General features: G+C 46.2%; 1 protein-coding gene across 1 annotated transcript; it reads left to right on the top strand.

Moving 5' to 3' along the window:
- Window positions 1-1,422: 1,422 nt before the first annotated feature.
- lrit3b (leucine-rich repeat, immunoglobulin-like and transmembrane domains 3b) lies at window positions 1,423-15,448 on the top strand. The gene is made up of 4 exons (XM_029254106.1): window positions 1,423-1,538; window positions 3,482-3,948; window positions 12,571-12,876; window positions 14,412-15,448. The coding sequence occupies exons 1-4, from the start codon at window positions 1,423-1,425 to the stop codon at window positions 15,446-15,448; spliced, it is 1,926 nt and encodes a 641-aa protein (XP_029109939.1).
- The last annotated feature ends 5,253 nt before the right edge of the window (window positions 15,449-20,701 follow it).

The following is a 20,701-nucleotide window of genomic DNA, read 5'->3' as shown; positions in this document are numbered from 1 at the left end:
GCACTGTAGTAGATTAGGCATAATTTTTGTTCTAGAGCAATTGCTCCTCACAGGTTTCTTCAAACAAAGTACAATCACACAGTTATTCACTCACATTCGCTTCTTACACACATCTTTGGATGCGATTAGACACATCTTCAGTTGTGTAACCTGGAGCCACTGAGTGTTTTGGGTCCTTCAGCATCAAACACTTTCACCCAGGCAGCACAACCAGGTTTGGTCAGACCCCAACCTGTGTCCAGGTGGTATTACTTTGAACCCATTATTTGCAATCTCAGGAGTAGCTGTGATAGCTTTTCTCCTCTGGGTGCCTGTGATACCAGCACACAGTATGGCATACACTGACTTTCCTGCAAAGCCCTTGAAGTTTTCTTTGATGGACTTGCACTTTTTCCTCCAGCCTTCTTAGAGCTATTGGTACACCTGCTCCTCATACTTCATATTCCTTCTCTCATTGGCCTCCTGCAAGTGTTCTTATAGTGGGACTATATGCTCCAAAATGACTTCTGTAGATGCTCCAAGCAGCAAGATCTGAAATATCTGGATGGTGACTGAAAATCTAAGTTGCCTTCCGAGATTACCCATCAACTGCCACTCCCATGCCACAACCAGGAGCACTGACCTGACATTGGGCTCCGATTCTACACTTTCACCCTCCCTGAAAAATGCTGTGACATCCTGACCCTACACTCATGACTCTACCACCACCTTGAGCAACTAGGTATGGTGATAGCAGCCCTCACCTCACCTCTTGAACAGCTGCTGATGCATCTGATGCTGTGATCCAATGTCCCTCTCTTTGAACATAACACATGATGGAGAATTAACTTTTCCAAGATGTAGAGGTGAGGAAGATTAGATAACATGTTATAGATTGCCTGGGTCAAGAACTTGATACGCTGGGGCTGTGTTCTGAACTTGAAACTACCTCTTCCATGCTCCCTACTGCTAATATTTCAAAAAGTCAGACAAATCTTGAGATTACATCTTTGAAACTCTGTCCTAGTCCTCTCAACCCCCATTATACAGATGAAAGTTAGGACACAAATTTTACCACTCAGTTCTCAAATTGTAGGTCTAAGTATCTACTTCAAATCCCATCTGAAATGGATACATAATGCTCCAAGCAACTGGTGTTCAAACAGACAGTCACCTCTATGGTGTTTCCAACCAGTTCCCAAAAAGTTATTTCACCTAGTGTTCATAGAAGTGTCCTGGCCACTTGCTGTTTACCATAAGGTCAAATCCAATCTCTAGATGGGAGGCACCCAAAGCCCATAATCCACACTAATCCACCCCATATTGCAACGCCCTGACAGCAGAGCACTGAGAAGCTCATGCTTTGTGGAATCTGTGATCTTTTTTGCACTGTCCATTTTTATTTTGAGAAGCTGAACACATCAGCTGTGGGTTTAGTCAGCCATGCTATACCTCATCACCCTGCCTCTTCTCCTCAGTTTCTCCAGCCTCATCGAGTCATTCTGTCCCACCCTTTGCACCTGCATATTCCATGGGGGCAGTGATGGTAATGGAATCAGGTATTTAAATGATTCATTCTGCTTTCCTTATGTCATGTTATGTCATCTGCATCAAAATTTTAATATTTTAGCTGTTATTTGTTAAAGCTATACACACTGGCTGAACAGAACATTTGGTGCTCATGTTGTGCTTCTCCATCTCTGCCACACATTGTTGCTGTCTTATACTGCTTTACATTCACAAATATCTAAAATAAAATAAATTTTAACATTTGACTTTCATGCTTAACACTAAAGAATTCTAAAATTGAAATTCTCTTGACAAATTTCATTCTAGCAGCCTTGCAGTCTTTTGCTAGATGTAATTTTCATGAATGTCTAAGTTATTAAAATTTAAATTATTTCCTGGAAACCATGTGAAAACATTATAAAGATCTTAAAATCACATGCTGTCATTAATAATGTAACTAAAGGACCAATACTGATTAAAAATGTAAAAAATAAAGCTGTAAAATAACCTTTAAAAAATATTCAAATATAAAGTACATACACGTCACTGTCAGTATCCAGCTTAATACAAAATCACGTGATCTGTGCAGTATTGCAGTTAGTGTTACAAGCATTTCAGTTACAAATTTTTGACAGTAGATTGTCCTGTTCATTTATTTTCATATGTATTTTCTTCACCAGTTTCCCAAAATTTCTGCTTTTGTGGAGAGACCGTGTCCTATATTTAGGCACCGTGCTGATGATAGTGTCCAGCAAAGCACACACTAAAGAAACAACAGAAGTGTGGCACCCTCTTAATGTAACTCACTTCCAAGTGTTTAAACTAATGTATGCTGTTCCTGAGCACTGGTCATCAGTAACAAGATGAGTGTTCAGAATGTTTATGGGATGAAATGGTCAGCAAACTGAATGAGGTTTTAAAGACAGCACATTTTTATTTTTAACTTTAAAAAAAAGATTTCAGACCTATTTTAGTTTAGATTTTCAGATTTATTTACAGTACTGCGCAAAAGTTTTAGGCAATTGGGGAAAACGCTCTAAAGTGAGAATGCTTCCAAAAATAATGTTCTTAATTGAAAAACTTCCTACAAAGCTTAGTAATCATCCATTGTCAACAACCGCTTGGCGTGGCAGGCTTGGTCAGGTCCCGCTTTCTGGCAGGTCTGGGGTTTGAGTCCTGCCTGGGGTGCCTTGCGATGGACTGGTGTCCTGTTCTGTGTGTCCCCTCCCCCTCCAGCCTTGTGCCCTGTGTTGCTGGGTTAGGCTCCGGTTTGCCGTGACCCTGCTTGGGATAAGTGGTTTCAGACGGTGTGTGTGTACTTTCTTTCTTTAACGACAAACAAAACCCTTGCTGTAATACTGTAACTTTTTGCAAAAGGAATGCTTGGAAATCTAAAATATGCTCTTTCCCACTGACACTAATGCAGAAGACATTAATTAACTGTCTAAAACAAATATTTCTGTGAAACATCTAAGTGCCTAAGACTTTTGCACAGGACTGTATAACCACTGAAAAAAATTGAGGGACATCTATATTATTCTTTTATTGATTGTGACTCAGCAATAAATACATTTTTTGTTTTACAAACAAAAAAAAAAATCTGAATTATGAAATGACTTCTAGTACCAGTAAGATGAGCAGTCATTACTGAGCAGATCTAGTTGGATCAATTTACAAAGATACTTTACAACTGTAATTAATATGTTTTGGAAGTCAAGGGTACTACTGACCATAAATAATATGTATTAATCTAGAAATGGTCATGGTGATAAACAGAAAGCATAGCAATACTGAGCTGTGCTATCCTGCCCCTGGGCATTATTTTACAGTCATCAGAAATGTACACAGTTTACAAGGCTATTGCCACTCAGTGGTTTTGCTATTGTGTATTTTCTTCTGCTGTTTAGAAGAATAACAGTACATCTGAAATGACTGTAAGGTGAAAAATGTGTTGGCTCTGTTACTGCTGTAGCATAACCACGTTTTCCCACAGAACGGTGCTGTGTAACAACCCGGACATGTTCGACATCCCAAATGGCATCCCGACGGATACAGTCAGGTTGCGGGTGGAGAAGACAGCAGTGCGCCGGATTCCAGCCCGGGCCTTCTCCTACCTGCCAGACTTGTTCTACCTGCGGGTGAGCTACAGTGCTGTTGGAGCCATAGACCTGGCTGCTCTCGCTGGGCTGGAGGCTCTGCGTGACCTGCGGCTTGATGGCAACCTGCTGACCTCCTTCCCCTGGGAGGCACTGCAAGCTGCTCCTCGCCTGCACACGCTGAGCTTGCGCAACAACCGGTTGGTCAACGTGCCTGCTGAGGCTGCCCGCTGCCTGCACAACCTCACATACCTGGACATATCCAGTAACAAGCTGACCACACTGCCCTCTGAACTGGTTGACATCTGGCTGCCTTTCTCTGGAGCCACTAGAGCTCTTCGTTCCACTCAGAAGGTGGTATTAGGTAGGTAAGGCAGAATATACTGTATGTGGAGGCACAGAATGATCCAGAACACTGTATACACCGTTGATCCTCAAATAACTGCCATACACATTGGAATCAATTCCATCCATCCATCTGATATATGATATGTGTCATTATACTCAAACTTGGATTCAAGGATAACTGTCATATTGAGAAAACTATTTCTGGAAGTATTTGTATACAGTGAAACAGTAAGAACACTCGCTTCTTAAGAGTGACATTTGACTAATAAACTCAAATCAACAACACTAGGTCATTTATCATACTGTAAAGACCCGAATGAGCACAGAACTGCACTATGGATGATTCCCAAAGGTCTGGAGTTTATTAAAGTGCTAATCAATAAGACGGGGTGCTGCCTCATCCATAACCAGTGACTTGAATACTTTTAAGAACCAGTGTAACAAACCACGTGCACACTCCCAACTCACAGAGTTCCTCTCTCCAAACTCTCACTCACTCCCCCACATGCACACTCCCACACCTCTCACACATTCTATCAACCATGTCCTAAGATAAACAGAATAAAACACAAACATGACAACAACTTATTTACAAATAAATAACAAATAATATTGTAAGGTATTACAATACTTACATTGTAAAATATCCTGGGAATCACTTTCTAATTTCATACCAGGAGAACTACAAACATTAGTTTTTAGCACTTTTGAATCCAGAGGAAGTTAAATATTGTGTTTAAAGCAATCATCATGAACAAGCCCTGTGTGCTGCAGCATTGACCAGATTATAGCAATACACTTAACTGACAGAATCCGTAGACACTAAGCCTGCTGCTGTTTAGGAATGACTTAGGGCTGCTGAGCTAATGCTCAAGCTGCTACTGCACACAAGGTATGCACAAAACATTTAACCTGTAGCTACATTCCAACCCAAGGAAACTGAAAAACATTGAATACCTAAAAACACTTGTATTTCATGATGTTAAATTTAGCTTGAGTTTCACCTAAATGGGTGTTTTTGTTACATACAGGAGCCGGAGACTGGAGGTAGGACCCAAATGCAGGATCTTTTTATTTCAAACTGACATGGGCAAAGCAATACTCGTTGTTGGGTAGAGATGTGGGTTGAAACAAGGCGCAAATGTGGTTCCAAGGGATGATCCAATGTCATGGTTGATCATGAAGCAAGGTGGAGGTCGAAGCCGTGGGGAAGCTGTGCACACACACAAAAAAGAAAAGGACTTATTAATTTTCTTTTTTCGTATAATTATACAAAGTACAGAAATCAAAATCTCACAATACTAAATATGATGAATGCCCTAAAGTGAACAATATTTCCAATCTAACAAGAAACCTACCCTAGAATGGGCAGCATGGTGGCACAGCAGGTAGCATTACTATCTCAAAGTGCCTGGGTGGTGTGCGAGGATGTGGGTTTGATTCCCTGCTCAGTCTGTGTGGAGTTTGCATGTTTTCCCTGTGTCTGTGTGGGTTTCCTCCCAAAGCCATGCTGTTCATGTTCACCCATAGTGTGTGAATGACAGAGAGAGTGTGCTGTACTGATGTACGGATGAGTGATGCATTGTAAGTCACCTTGGTGAATAAGGTGTGTGGGCTGAAAAAACACATAAAGTTCATTGGAAGTTGCTTTGAATAAAAGTGTCTGCTAAATTAATAAATGTAAACTAGAATTTCACAGTGCTTTTAATACCTGTGCTTAATTAGTGAGAAGATTCTTAAGAAGTAGTATCTGAAAAATCCTGCCGATTTTCTCGGTGGTCATGTCATCATCCCTTGTCACTCTTGCTGCTTTTGAAAAGCACGTACAACGCAGTGATCCATATTAACTTATGAATAACTCGTTGCGAAGCGAGCATGTTCGAAGAAACCACTATGCGCGGTTTCAGTTAGTTAGGTGCGGGTCAAGAATACCACAAAATGAAATAACTCAAAGTCAAATAAAGACGGCAGGAAATTAAGAAAGTAATAAATGAGGCATATTATTTTGCATATTTTACATTTTGAGTAAAAAATGGTTTCTAAACATAGTAATTCATAGTTGTTGTTTTTTTTTAAACAATAATTGAATAAACGATTGAAGACATTGTAATTTCGCTTTTGTTTTTCAATTTCGAATAAAAAACGAAGGAACGCAACGTAACACAGACGATTATGTAACGGTTTTTGAAGAGTTTCACCTGGAAAGTAATTTTTTTGTCTTTGATGGCCTCAGCACATTCCCGATTCTGAAAGAAAACAAAGAAAAAAGACACATTCGTCGATTCGAGTCTTAGACTAGTGAAATGAATGAAAATAGACAATCGGTGACTGGTGTCACGAAAATCATGTAAACTTTTTTATGTTTCAAGCAGTGCATCTATATAAAAATATAATTCACATCGTTCCCAAAAATAAATCTAACATCACTAAATTAGTTTCTCAGCCGATATCATTTAAAAAAAAAATCTACGCGCACCTTCCCCTCCCTCCGTTGCGCTACCTGTGACGTGTTTGGGGCATGCTGTTGGTGTGATGTCATTGTGTGGTGACATATATTCACAAAGGTGTTATTGCAAAGCGGAAGGGAAGAAAATAAAAATACTTTTTATTGGACGTACTGTTACACTGCCTTTAACATCACTCAGTGGTGATAACACATACATTGTTTAAATACGTTGAAAATGAAGCAATACATACTAGCACTAATAATATTACATGTTACCGTGTATAGGTTGGCCGGGTCTTGCTCACTGGTGAGTCTGGAGGTAGAGTCCCGCTTGGGGTGCTCTCTGATGGACTGGCGTCCCGTTCTGGGTGTGTCCTCTCCCCCTCCAGCCTTACGCCCTGTGTCGCTGGGTTAGGCTCTGGCTCGCCGTGACCCCACTTGGGGCAAAGCAGTTTGTCAATTTGTGAGTGTGTGTTACTGAGTAGCTTCATTGATAACAGGAGGCTTAACACAATGTAAATACTGTAACGGCTGTTGTATTTAGGAGGAAAACCTGTCTAATGTAAATAGTTGCATTATGGGAAATAATGTTAAATGTGTGCGTGTGCAACCACTGGGGGCACTTAAGGGGAAAATGATGGTGTGACCGTGTTCACGACTGTGGTGGGAGAGAGCCTTGAGATACTAAACAGGCTAGGAAGACTAGTTCTAAGTGTAGACCCCTTAAAGAATGGGGGTCCTCAGACCGACAGCATTATTTCCCTGGTGCTATAATAATCTGTTCGTTATGAACCCTGTGTCCACCTTCACCCTGTCCCAATACACAGTGCTGCGCACCCCATTGGTGTTAGAAGTAGGATGGGAAGAGGACGATGAGACTGGATCAGAGAGCAGCTGAACGGCGAGCATAAAGACAGGAAAAACAGCGCGACATTGAAAGCCAGTGGGATGGAAGAACTGCGTCCGGTGGAAGAAGCGTCTGCGACGGTGGAGATCCTGGCGGAGCATGGGGTGTCCAGAGGGACTCCGGGGAAGCGCGCACTGTGGTGAAGACAGCGGAGAAGAGCTGCGAGGTGCCGCTGAAGACGGGCGAGCAGGTCGAGTGGGGTCTCCCTGCGCCCATGGTAGGAGCGGCAGGAAGAGGCAGCGAAACGCCGTCAAACGCTGGGGCTGAGGAAAGTCACCCTCCGGCGAGGGCCACTTTCCCAGGCAGGTCGGACGATGTGCTCGACGACGCGGGGCAGGGCGCCTCGTCTGTGGACAGGCACGGCTCCGTAACGGAGGTGAGCAAACCCGCCGACGCGATTTCGCCCGAGGAGGAAGCGCCCAGCCTACCTGCAACCCCAACGAGCATTTAAAGCTGAAGCGGTACGGCGGGCCGAACGCTGCAAAAAGAGGACGGCTACGCAGCGAAGAGCAGCCGAGTTTACGAGCGTCGCGTGCGGCGAATGCGTGAGCGGCAAGTAGGGGGCCTTTGCCAGTTTGCCGGGTCCTCCGCCAGAAGATGGCCAAGCAGCGAGGCGACGGGGGGCGCAAGAGGGGTGTTCGCCTCCGACAACGGAGCTGGGACAACGCGGAGTGGCTGAGGAGCGCCAGCGCGAAGGTCCCACAGAAGCCGTTCACCTGGGGAGCGCAAGGAGGTCGGCGAAAGCCACGTGCGCCCCGCCATGTTTGGGACGCGCCACCTGCGAGCGAAGGGGCCGTACTGTGACCGAGGTTGAGCGAAGAGGGGAGGAGGAGGATAGCTGCCTCGACCCCCGAGCGCGCCGCCATGGCATGGTGGCGGGCTGCTGCTGCGAGTGTCCTCGCCCCGACCACCAGCGCTGAGCATCCAGGACCTGCGCGCCGACTGGAGGCGCGTGAGAACAGCGCCGCACATTGGAACACTGATGTGGGGCAGGTAGCAGCAGGGACGCTGCTGCTATTCTTTCTGACGGGGATCTATGTTAACGATACATGTTACTTGTATTTAGGAGGAAAACCCGTCTAATATAAATAGTTGCATTATGGGAAATAGTGTGTGTGTTTGTGCGTGCGTGTGTGCACGTGCGCGCAACCACTGAAGGCACTTAGGGGAAAATGATGGGGTGACCGTGTTTCCGAGCGTGTTGGGGGGAGAGCCTGGAGGCGCTAAGCAGCCTGGGAAGGCTGGCTGTAGCGCAGGTCCTGAAGGAAGCTGGGTCATCGGACCTAGAGCATTATTTCTCTGGTGCTGGTGTTGTAATAAATCGTTCGTCATGAGCACTGTCTCCGCGTCCCTCCCTGCCCCATTCAAGCCCACGGTGTTGCCTGCCACAATACTGTAACGACCCGAGTTACTGTTTAAATGTAGATAGTTATTATGGGAAATGTTAAATGTGTGTAACCACTGGGGGCACTTAAGGGGAAAATAGTAGGGTGACCATGTCTCCCACTGTGTCGGAGAGTCTAGAGGCGCTAAGGCAGGCTGAGAAGACTGGCTGTAAGTGCAAGTTCTGGAGGAAAAGGGGTCCTTGGACTGAGAGCATTATTTCCCTTGTGCTGGTGTTCGAATAAACTGTTCGTTATGAACGCTGCCTTCTCGTCCTTCTTCGCCCCATCCAAACCCACGGCGCTGCGCGCCACATTGGTGTCAGAAGCCGGGTGGGGCAGGATGAGAGGCTGGATCAGGGAACAGCTGACCACCAAGCATCGGGAAGGAGAGGAAACCGAGACGGAAGAACAGTGTCCGGCGGGAGAAGCGCTTACGAGGGTGGAGGTCGAGGCGGTCGAGCCGTGGCGGAGCACGGGTGTCCAGGGGGACGCTGGGGAAGCGTGCGCAAGGGCGAGAACGGCGGAGAAGAGCTGCGAGGTGCCGCTGGAGATGGGCGAGCAGGTCGAGTGGGGTCTCCCTGCGCCCAGAGGGAGCGGCAGGAAGAGGCAGCGAACCGCTGTCGACCGCGGAGAGCGCCGCTTTCCCGAGCAGGACGGACGCCGTGCTGGACGACGCGAAGCAGTGTGCCTCGTGTGTGGACAGGCAGAGCTCTGTGTCGGAGAGGAGCAAAACGCCGACGCGAATTCTCCGGCGGAACGGGAGTCCGTCACTTTCGGGGAGAAAGCGCCCAGCCTGCCTGAAGCCCCGGCAAGCGTTGTTAAAGAGCGGCGCGGAGGAACAAACGCCGCAAAAAGAGGAGGGCTGCGCAGCAAGAAGCGGCCGATTTTACGAGCGTCGCGGCGTGCGGCGAATCGGCAGAGGCGAGAGCGGCAAGCAGGGGGGCTTCGCCGGGTCCTTTGCCGGAAGACGGCCGAGCGGCGAGGCGCGAGAAAGATGTTCGCCCCCGACAACGGAGCGGGGACAACGCGGAGCGGCTGCGGGGAGCCGTCGCGAAGGTCCCACGGAAGCCGGTCAGCGAAAGTCACGTGGGCGCCGCCATGTTTGGGACGCGCCACGTGCGAGTGAGGGAGGGAGTCCTGCAGGGACCGAGGCCGGGCGGACAGGGGACGAGGATGGCCACCCCGACCCCCGAGTGCGCCGCCATGGGGTCTCTTGCAGGTTTCCCCGCCCCAACCACCAGCGGTGAGCGTCTGGGACCTGTACTCCCGACCGGATGCGCGTGAGAACAGCGCTGGATGTTGGGACAATTTGTGGGGCAGGCAGCAGCGGGGACGCTGCTTTTCTTTTTGACGGGGGGCTATGTAACAACCCGCGTTACTGTTTAAATGTAGATAGTTGCATTATGGAAAAATTTTCCGAAAATGTTAAATGTGTGTAACCACTCGGGGCACTTAAGGGGAAAATAGTAGGGTGAGCATGTCTCCCAGTGTGTCGGAAAGAGTCTAGAGGCGTTAAGGCTGGCTGTAAGCGCAGGTTCTGGAGGAAAAGGGGTCCTCGGACCGAGAGCATTATTTCCCTTCTGCTGGTGTTCGAATAAACCGTTCGTTATGAACGCTGCCTCCTCATCCTTCTTCGCCCCATCCAAACCCACGGCGCTGCGCACCACAATACGTTTATTTCTATAACCATTGAAGATAACTAACGTGGTATATATATTTGTATATTACTATAGTAGCAGCAATACAGTACAAGAAATTTGTGAATTTTTTAGAATGAATTTTGATTCTGGCAGGGAAATATATACCAATATCAGGTTTGTAACTCATAAATCCAGACATGTATATATTGAGGGAGGGTATTAATTTTCTTAGGACATAACTTCTTAGATTCGTATTATATCGAGGGCTGTATACAATTTTGCTAATGTAACCTTAATGTTTATTATGAGGGAAATTGCTGTTTCAGAACACATGGCTGGTGCAAGAGAAGGTGGGTTTGATGCCTGCTCAGTGTGGAGTTTGCATGTTTTCCCTGTGTCTGTGTGGGTTTCCTCCAGGTGTTCCACTTTTCTTCCAAAGTCCAAATACACTCAGTTCAGGTAAAGTGGTGACTTTAAATTGCCCTTAGTGTGAGTGACTGTGTGCGTGTGGCTACCCTGCAATGGACTTCCGTCCCATCCAGGTTGTACCCCAGCCTTGCACCCAATGCATCCAGGATAGGCTCTGGATCACTGCAACCCTAATCAGGACAAGTGATTATTGAAAATGGATGGCTATTATATTACATTGATTAGCAACAGCACAGTAACAGAAACTAAACACAGAGGACATCCACATATATAAAACAGGACCAAAAAAACTGCAATACATAAAAAGTGTGATTAGGTTCCCTTGTTCAAGTAGTACACTATCCACAAAGACATTGAATTTGCATGAGTTATTCTGTAGATTAAATGTTAATTTTCTCAAGCAGAAGAAAATGCATATCTTGGGTCATACTTGCACTGTTACTGTGACACACTTGACTTAAAAGAGCATTATTCTGCCTTGATTATAATTGGAGAGACCATCATACACACAGTATACAGTGGGGTGTTTGTGAGCTTCACCTGCCATTTGAGCAAGTGTGAAGGAGCAATCAACCTGTTTTTTACATGATGTCCATATATTTTTACTGACTTTTTTTTACATGTTTTGTTATACATTATACACACACACACACATTTTCAGAACCGCTTGTCCCGTTATACATTATATTTTACATATATTCATGCAATCATGATAGTCATCATAAGCTAGTCCAGAGGTATCAAATTGTTTGGAGAAGGATAAATCTAAACATTTTTACTCCCTGTGTTCTTCTACAAGTGTTGTCATGCTGACACTGGCAGGTGTCTTTTTACATGTGGCATAGGTCATATTCCCAGGACAGGGCTTATCCTGTCAGTTCTGGTGACAGAGAACCTGAGGTGCCCAGGTGAGCCGATCTCTTATCAGCATTAATTCCTCCCCAACAAGTAGCCATGGCCTTGGGTGGCACTAAAACCCAGCTGGCTGCTGCTCTGTTGGGGTCAACTGTGCCTGGAGGAAACCTAAAGATGGACCTGCTGATGTCCCACTAACCTATACATGCAAGGAGGGCTTTTCCTTTGGAAATTGCCTGCATTGCCTTGGGTGATGATGTGTGAAGCCCAGAATCATAGTTAGGTTTGTTGTGCTCTTTTCAAATAATTAACATCCAGACTTGAAGACATGGACAGTGGTAGCTGATTAGCCAGAATAATTTCATTTTTGCTGTCCTTGCTAAGTCAAAGTTTGCCAATGCTCATATAATCATACATATAGTTCCTCTATGTGCCAGAAATTAACTTTAGTCAACCTAAATATGAGTGTTAAAAAGCTTTAAGAAAAAGTATAATTCTCAGGATTTGATTTATTCCACTATGGATGGCAAATTTTATGATGTATTGGTTCTGATGTATTTGCCTGTGTTCAAGCACTCTGTATCACTGGTGGCATGATGGCACTGTGAGTAGCATTACTGTCTGCTGCCCAGTGGTGCAAGAGAATATGGGTTTGAACCCTGCTCAGTCTGTGTAGAGCTTGCATGTTCTCCCTGTGTCTGTGTGGGTTTCCTTCAGGTGCTCTGGTTTCCTCCCACAGTCCAAAGACTTGCTGTTCCAGTTCACCTATAGTATGTCAGCGATAGAGTGTGTTCCACTGATGTATGAACGACTGACCCATTGTAAGTCATGTACAGTACTAGCATTGTAAGTCACCTTGGTGAATAAGATATGAGCTGATAACATTACACAGTTTGTTGGAAATTGCTTGGAGAAAAGTGTCTGCTCAGTGAATAAATGTAAATCTGTTGCCCTGATCTCCTTTCCCTATTTGTAGGGCTACAGGACAACCCCTGGTTCTGTGACTGTCGTATCTCCAAGCTGATTGACCTGTCCAGGATAACAGCCACCTCACTTGTGCTTTTGGACCACTACTTGATCTGCAGTGGGCCAGAGAACCTGGCCGGGTTGCCATTCCAGCTGGCTGAGCTGGCCCAGTGCCTCAAGCCCTCAGTGGTGACCTCCACGGCCCAGATCATTTCCCCACTGGGCAGCAATGTTCTTCTGCGCTGCGATGCCACTGGGTACCCCACACCAACACTGACGTGGACCCGGTCCGAGGGTTCGCCCATCAACACCACAGGTACTGGGACACAGGAGATCTCACAGTTGCCTGTAATTTATTTGAACTGATAAGACTAAGATGCTGTAATTTTTTTCTATTCCTTTCTTCCTGTTCACCATATATAAACACATAGGTACCCATATTTAGATATGTGGCATGGTGGCACAGCGAGTAGCACTGTTGTCTGACGGGCATGGATTTGATCCCCACTCAGTCTGTGTGGAGTTTGCATGTTCTCCCTGTGTCTGTGTGTGTTTCCTCTGGGTGCTCTGGTTTCCTCCCACAGTCCAAAGACATGCTGTTCAGGTTCACCCATAATGTATGAGTGACAGAGAGAGAGTGTGTGTTCCACTGATGTATGGATGAGTGGCCTATTGTAAGTAGTTCACATACAGTACATTGTAAGTCACCTTGGTGAATAAGGTGTGTGCGCTGATAACACTACATAGCATTCATTGGAACTTGCTTTGGAGAAAAGTGTTTGTGCAATTTTCAGGAAGTACCTATCTTAAAGTGTCTCTTTCCTAGTGTCTCTAGACAGGCTGACAAACCTTCATTTTGAATAGCCTATATAGGCCACATAACTTACCTATAGCTTACCTGTTCTCTTTTTACTCCCAAGACAACATCACAAAGTTATCACAGTTAACCAAGTACAAAGGCAAAAACAAATGTCAGGGACCATACACGCAGAAGTAGCATCACTGATTGAGCCAAACACAAGTACCATGAAACAAACATCTGGTGGGGTTTTTAAAGTGGTGGAGCCTGGAAGTGATTGCTTCAGGTGGAGGAAGTGACATCTAAATTGATGATGATGGACAGGGATGGGAACCAGTGGTAGACAATGGACCTGTACTGTAAGCAAAAAAAACACACAAAAAGAAAAGAAAAACAAACCAACCCAAAAGCCTGTACAGGGATGTAACGTTATACAGCTGTATCAATTAGTAAATCGGTGTACATCATTTTGGAGAATAGCATAAGCTAAATGAAAATGAATCTGGTGTGTATTGCTGTACAGGGGTGTGGTGCCACAGAGGGCTTGGCTGGGTCCTCCTCGCTGGTGGGTCTGGGGTTCGAGTCCTGCTTGGGGTGCCCTCTGACGGACTGGCATCCAGTCCTGTGTGTGTCCCCCGCCACCCAAGCCTTATGCCCTGTGTTGCTGGGTTAGGCTCCGGCTCCTTGCGACCCTCTACGGGACAAGTGGTTTCAGATGGTGTGTGTGTGTGTGTGTGTGTGTGTGTGTGTGTGTGTGTGTGTGTGTGTGTGTGTGTGTGTGTGTGTGTATTGCTGCCAGTATTTGGTGGTTAAAAAGTGTTCTGCTTTCTGTGCTAATTGTGCAGTCTAAGTCTCATGGTAACATTGTGAATGTATAAAAAAGTCTGAAATTCCCAAAATAACTCAGTCACAGACAAAGTAAAAATGTATGTTGTGTTTATGTTTGAACTCTTTTTTTCTTTATTAAAATTTAATAAAAATGTTTTTAAAAGAATTTATTTATTTGCTGTTTAAAAAATAATATTATTTCCCTTCTCTGTCCCAAAAAATAGTTATTCAAGAGACGCCAGGAGATGGAATCCGGTGGTCCATAATGAGCTTGAATGGAGTGTTGTACAGAGATGCTGGCGAGTATTTCTGCAGGGCGAAGAATGTGGCAGGGATGTCAGAGGCCTCTATAACCCTCATTGTGGTTGGGGTGATCACTACAACAGTGGCCCAGCAGCAGCTTGCCAAAGTGGCAGGGCTGGAGGCAGGAGTTGGCAGTCAGGCCTGGGCAGAGTACACCCTGGTGACCAGCCCTACAACCATAACTTCCACCACCACAATCATGTCAGTCGATGTGCTGTGGACCACTAGGAAGGAGCCAGTGCTCCTCAGGGGCCAGCAAAGGGGTCCCTCTGACGTGGAGCTACTACATAAGGTGCACCAAGGAGGAACTGACCAGAAATCTCCTATTGAGAGAAACAAAAAAGCAGGTAATTCCCAGAAAGCCACCATAAAAAACATCCAAGTGGTTGAAGAAACGTCCAACAGTGCGCTGCTGCTTTGGAGCACAGATGGACTCAAGCGTGCTGTGCCCCTTGCCGTGGTGTATTTTCCCTATGCAGAGAAGGAGAAACAGACAATCACCACCGAAGTGGGCGTGGAAAAGCTGACACTGGAGGGCCTGAAGCCTGAAACAAAGTACATTGCATGCTTGGTTACCGATAGTCAATCACGAAAAAACCAGTGCATCATGTTCTCTACACTCAAGGCCAGTATAGTGGAGCGACCGTGGTGGGTATTTGCTGTGGCTGCAAGCATTGCTGGCTCTCTCTTGCTGCCCTTGGTCACCCTGCTCTGTAAATCAATGCCTGTGCTGTGTAGCAGGGGTGGGGGCCCAAAGGAGGATGATCTCTCTGGTGATACCTACATGAGTTTTGAGACACTGTCACTGAAGCAGAGGACTCTGGGGAGCCAGGTGGGGGAGCTGTGGACCCGGCGGCAGACCTTGGAGTCCGAGAGAATGCTCCTGTGCTCCCGCTCCAGCAGCGACTCCCAAATGACTTTTAAGAGTAACAGCATCGGGTCTGAGTATGCGTGTTAAGGACAGGCAGGGGGACTGGATGTGGCTTCAGCATCTTAAAATAAATGGGCTTATATGAATTCAAGGTATCAGCAGGTTGGAGCACATGTAATGGTCTCAGATTAGACTAGCTGTACCATCACTAAATGTGAGTATTTCTGCCTACAGGTTTTGGATTAGGCATAGTGATTAGAGCTGCTGACTCTTGCTCTTGACACAACCAGAACAGGATGCCAGTCCGTCACAAGGCACTCTACGCAGGGTTCGAACCTTAGACCCACCACACAGCGGGCAGTGACTGAACCCACCATGCTACCACACCACCCTTAATGTAACATCTTTATACATGTTTTTTAAACACACCTCAAAGACTGAAGATTGATCATTTTAAGCAACATCATCTTCTGTGTAACCTGTTTTTTTTTTAATTTGAATATTTTCAAATCAAATCAAACTGTATTGTCACATCATCGTTAACATGTAGAGAAGAGTGAAAATCTTTAGTGCAGCTCCAGAAAATGCGGTATTGAGAGTATGTCATGTTACATTAAACACAGTATATATAAAAATTGTATTTGCAAAATATACAACAGAAACATAAATAATAAACACAAACTATCTATATGTATGTACAAAGAATACAGGGAAATAAAACAGTGAATTTGTTTTTCGGTATCAGTCCTGCGTGTTTAACAGTCTAATGGCCCGAGGAAAGAAGCTGTCCCTCAGCCGACTTGTGCGGGACTGGATGCTCCGGTACCGTCTACCTGAGGGGAGTAGGTAGAACAGTCCGTGACTAGGGTGGCTGGGGTCGTTAATGATCTTATGTGCCTTCCTCACACACCGCCTGTTGTATCTTGGAGGGATGGAAGCTCAACCCCCCACAATGTGTCTGGCTGTCCTCACCACTCTCTGGAGAGACCTACTGTTGAGGCCAGTGCTGTTACCATACCAGGAGGTGATACAGCCAGTAATAATGCTCTCTGCTGCGCAGGTGTAGAAGACTTTGAGGATGTTCTGGTTCATCCTCAACTTCCTCAGCCGTCTGAGGAAGAAGAGGCGCTGATGGGCTTTCCTCACCACTGCATCAGTGTGACTGGTCCATGTGAGATCCTCGGTGATGTGGACACCGAGAAACTTAATTTTTATCTGAAAACCATGAAATCTTTCCAGCAGTGCAGTATTTGTACCAATAAGTGTTCTTTGGAAAACTATCATGTGTGAAGTGAGTAATAAATTATGTATTGGGTAATTCTGTGCAAGTGCTGCCATATAAAAAATGTAAGCAATTCATAAATTTTCTTTCATTGAACACGCATCCAAATCTCAGCTGAGTCAGCTGCTCTGTAGTGTTGGACAAAATTTATTCACCAAATAAACCTCATGCTGGCAAACAAGTTTTCCCACACTGAATTCTTATGAAAACCTCAGTACTGAGATGGTTTCTATATTTTGCAGTGAGTGCGATGAGTTAGTTTATTCTGAAAAATAAATAAACTTGCATGTGTTGGAATGAATTTTCATTTTTTGTAAAATATTCTGATCTGTGCCAGGAAAACAACTGCTAAAGAGGACAGGATGCCGAAGACAGCAGTTTCTTTTTCATATGTATCATGAAGTTTAATATTAGTTGATGGTTTTTAAAAAAGTTATAATTAATATTAAATACAAATAAAGAAAAATGACAAGAGCTTTATTTAAATACATAAAAATATTTGAATATTTGATACATACAGTTTTTGTCCCAATCACTTTTGAGAGTGACATCTATTTAATGCTAACAGTCTGTTTCAAAAGAGTTATTTGTTCTATGTTGTAATGGATTGCTTTCATAAGTATTCAAACTCTGTTCTCCAAAAGCTTAAAGTGGCAGATTGTTCCCAAATTACATATTTTCCTCTTATTTACATTTATTCAATTAGCAAACGCTTTTCTTCAAAGCGACGTACATCTCAGAGAAAATACAATTTGTGCATTACATTAGGAGAAAGAGAGACATAGTTGCTGTCACACCCATGTCTAATAGCCCTTCAGTGACACCTGCTGCTGATTAGGAGGAACCAGCATCAAAGAGGTGTCCCAGAAGCTCTTCACTGTGGAACCGCCTTGCAAGACACTGCAGCTCTCCGATCCGATGTACTTCCCCGTTCCTCACTTGTTGCACTGGCCTCCACCCTCAGGACCTGCGACCATCTCCCCATCCTGAGGGGAACAGAGGCAGCGCCTTCCACCGAAACAGTTCCAGTGACCGAAAATCCCCCCAGATTGGGGCCCATCATCGCCTGTCATGAAAGGTACAATGGGTCGCTGGAGCGATTCTTAATGCAGTGTGAGTTTTTCTTCTCCTGCTCCCCACACCTGTACTCTACAGAGGAATCCAAGATCACGTACCTGGTAGCACTGCTCACAGGTCCAGCACGTGAGTGGGAGACGGTGTGTTGGGGCAGGCATCAGAAGACCATCTACACTGACTTTCGTAAGAAGTTTGAGGCAGTATTCTCTCATCCGCTCACCTCTCACATCACCAGTGATTGCCTCCTCCACCTACGACAAGGTAACTGGACCATGCCCGAGTATGCCTTAGAGTTCCAGATGCTAGTGCTACAAAGTGGGTGGAGCGACACCTCCCTCCTGGCCTGCTTCAGGAACGGGCTCCAACCCTGGCTTCAGAAGGAGCTTGTGTACATGGGGGAGGAGTGGACACTGGACAGCTTTGTGGAGACAACAGTTGCCATATATAATCTCGGTTCTGTGCGAGCTCCATGAGGAGGAATGGCTACCTCATCCCCATAGAGGAAAACCTGGAACTATTGTTTGCAGACTATAGCTCAGCATTTAATACTGTCATCCCAAACAAGCTGATCCAGAAACTACTAGGGCTGGGACTGAGTGCCGCATTATGCAATTGGATCCTGGATTTCCTCACCAACAGACCCCAGCGTGTGCGGATTGGCAGTAATACCTCCTCTCCACTGATCCTCAACATTGGCCCTCCACAGGGAAGCGTCCTGAGCCCAGTGCTGTACTCCCTGTTCACACATGACTATGTGGCCAGTCACAGCTCCAACACTATCCTAAAGTTTGCTGACGATACCACCATTGTGGGTCTGATCACCAACAACGATGAGATGGCATACAGAGAGGAGATGAGGCTCCTGGCAGAGTGGTGCCAGGACAACAGCCTATCTCTCAATCTCAGTAAAACTAAGGAGTTGGTGAATGACTTCAGGAAACAGATACGGTTCAGGCACCCATCTACATAGGAGGGGACATTGTAGAGAGGGTCAACAGCTTCAAATTCCTAGGGGTCACCCTCACTGTCAAACTCACATGGACTGAGCACACAGCATCAACCATCAAAAAGGCCCATCAACGTCTGCACTTCCTCAGGCGTCTGTAGAAAGCCAGGATGTCCACTACAGTCCTCACCACTTTCTACAGGTGTGCTGCAGAGTCCGTCCTCACAGGGTGTATTATATCCTGGGGTGGCAGCTGCTCCGTACAGGACAAGAAAGCCCTACAGAGGGTGGTCAAAATGGCTCAGGAAATCATTGGCACACAGCTACCAGCAGTACAGGACACCTACACCACATGCTGCCTCAGAAAGACGATGCGCATCATAAGAGATCATAGTCACCCCGCACGGGCACTTTTCTCTTCCCTGCCATCTGCAAAACGGCTTAGGTCTATTTGAACCCGCAGAGCTAGGTACAGGAACAGCTTTTACCCCAGTACTGTAAGAGTGTACAACAATCACCAATGTGCCACCTTTAATAACTAGAGTTGGACTGCTCCACCCAAGCACATTGGTAAATTACACTGCCACTTTAAGCATTCTCATTCTCATTCTCTCATTCTGAGTTCTCTGACTGTCAACTGGCATTATTGTTACTAATGTTACCATTATTTATTGCTATTGCTGTTGCACTACTCACTGTTATTGTCATTGTTTTGTTTGTGCAGTATTTCTATTGTCTTTGTCCATAGTCTGTGGAGAAGCATTCAGGAAGATTTTCATCATACATATACATGGTACTTATATTTATGACAATAAACTTGAAACTTGAAACCTTTGCGGCTGGGGCAAGGAGGGCTCAATCCAGAGGAGAGGCAGCGGCGCTATCGGGATTGGTTATGGCTCTCCTGTGGTGCTCCTGGCCACTTCCACATGGGCTGCCTGGTTCGATCCCCCCAAGGAGTCAAGGTGGGTTCCTTGTCTCGCCCCGGACAGCTCACTGTGCCCATCTACATAACCTGGGCAGGGTGTCACGTGCATACCTGGGCGTTGGTCGACTCGGGGTGGCTGGTTGTTTTATGGGCCTCGAGTATGCATGGCTGCATGGCCTCCCAAGACAACGGTGTGACATCACGTTGCGGGTGAGGTGAGTGCCCTGGAGGTGCGGCCCCTGGGCTCCGGGGTCATGGACTCCTATATGTCGGTTCTCTGAGTCCACATGGGGCATGTTACCAGGAGGACCTGGCGTTTTTCCTTATTCGGGCTCCTGACTCCCTGGTCATCCTGGAGTTCCCCTGGCTGGTTCGTCACGATCCTGTGTTTCGTTGGAGCACAGGGTAGCTGGTGTCGTGGGGCAATGGGTGTGTGAGTTCCTGCTTACAGCTCCCTTGCAGGCCCACAATGGTGGAAGGAGTGGCAGGGGACCCCCCAGTCGAGATCCCCAAAGAAAATGAAGACCTCCAGGAAGTCTTTAGTAAGGCCAAGGCCGCCAAACTCCTTCCTCATCGGCCGTGGGATTGTGCGATTGACCTCCTACCAGGGACTACGCCCCCCCCAAAGGTAGGGTGTACCCCCTGTCCTTGCCAGAACAGAAGGCGATGCAGGACTACATTGATGAGATCATCCAGTCCTCCACATCACCCACATCAGCTGGATTCTTCTTCGTAGGTAAGATGGACAGGAGCCTACGCCCCTGCATCGATTATTGGGGGCTCAATGCCATCATGGTCCAATACCCACATCCCTTGCCACTGATCACTGCCACCCCTGAGCGAATCCATGGTGCAGCATGGTTCACCAAGCAAGATCTGCACAGTGCGTACACCCTCATTCGGTCCAAGCAGGAGATGAATGGTAGACCGCGTTTAGCACCTCCATGGGGCATTACGTATACCGGGTGATGCCGTTTCTTCTGTCCAACGCTCCTTCAGTGTTTCAGGCTTTTGTGAACCACGTCCTCAGGGACCTCATCGACTGGTTTGTGCTAGTCTACCTGGATGACATCCTGGTCTTCTGAACGACCCAAAATGGATCACGTC

This window comes from Scleropages formosus, chromosome 8 (genome assembly GCF_900964775.1).
Source record: "Scleropages formosus chromosome 8, fSclFor1.1, whole genome shotgun sequence".
NCBI lineage: Eukaryota > Metazoa > Chordata > Actinopteri > Osteoglossiformes > Osteoglossidae > Scleropages > Scleropages formosus.
This window is presented reverse-complemented; position numbering and strand designations above follow the sequence as displayed.

Coding starts and splice junctions, on each gene's coding strand:
- lrit3b (XM_029254106.1), top strand. CDS start 1,423: ATGCTATACCTCATCACCCTGCCTCTTCTCCTCAGTTTCTCCAGCCTC. Junction 1,539..3,481: donor AGTGATGGTAATGGAATCAG/GTATTTAAATGA, acceptor GTTTTCCCACAG/AACGGTGCTGTGTAACAACC. Junction 3,949..12,570: donor CACTCAGAAGGTGGTATTAG/GTAGGTAAGGCA, acceptor CCCTATTTGTAG/GGCTACAGGACAACCCCTGG.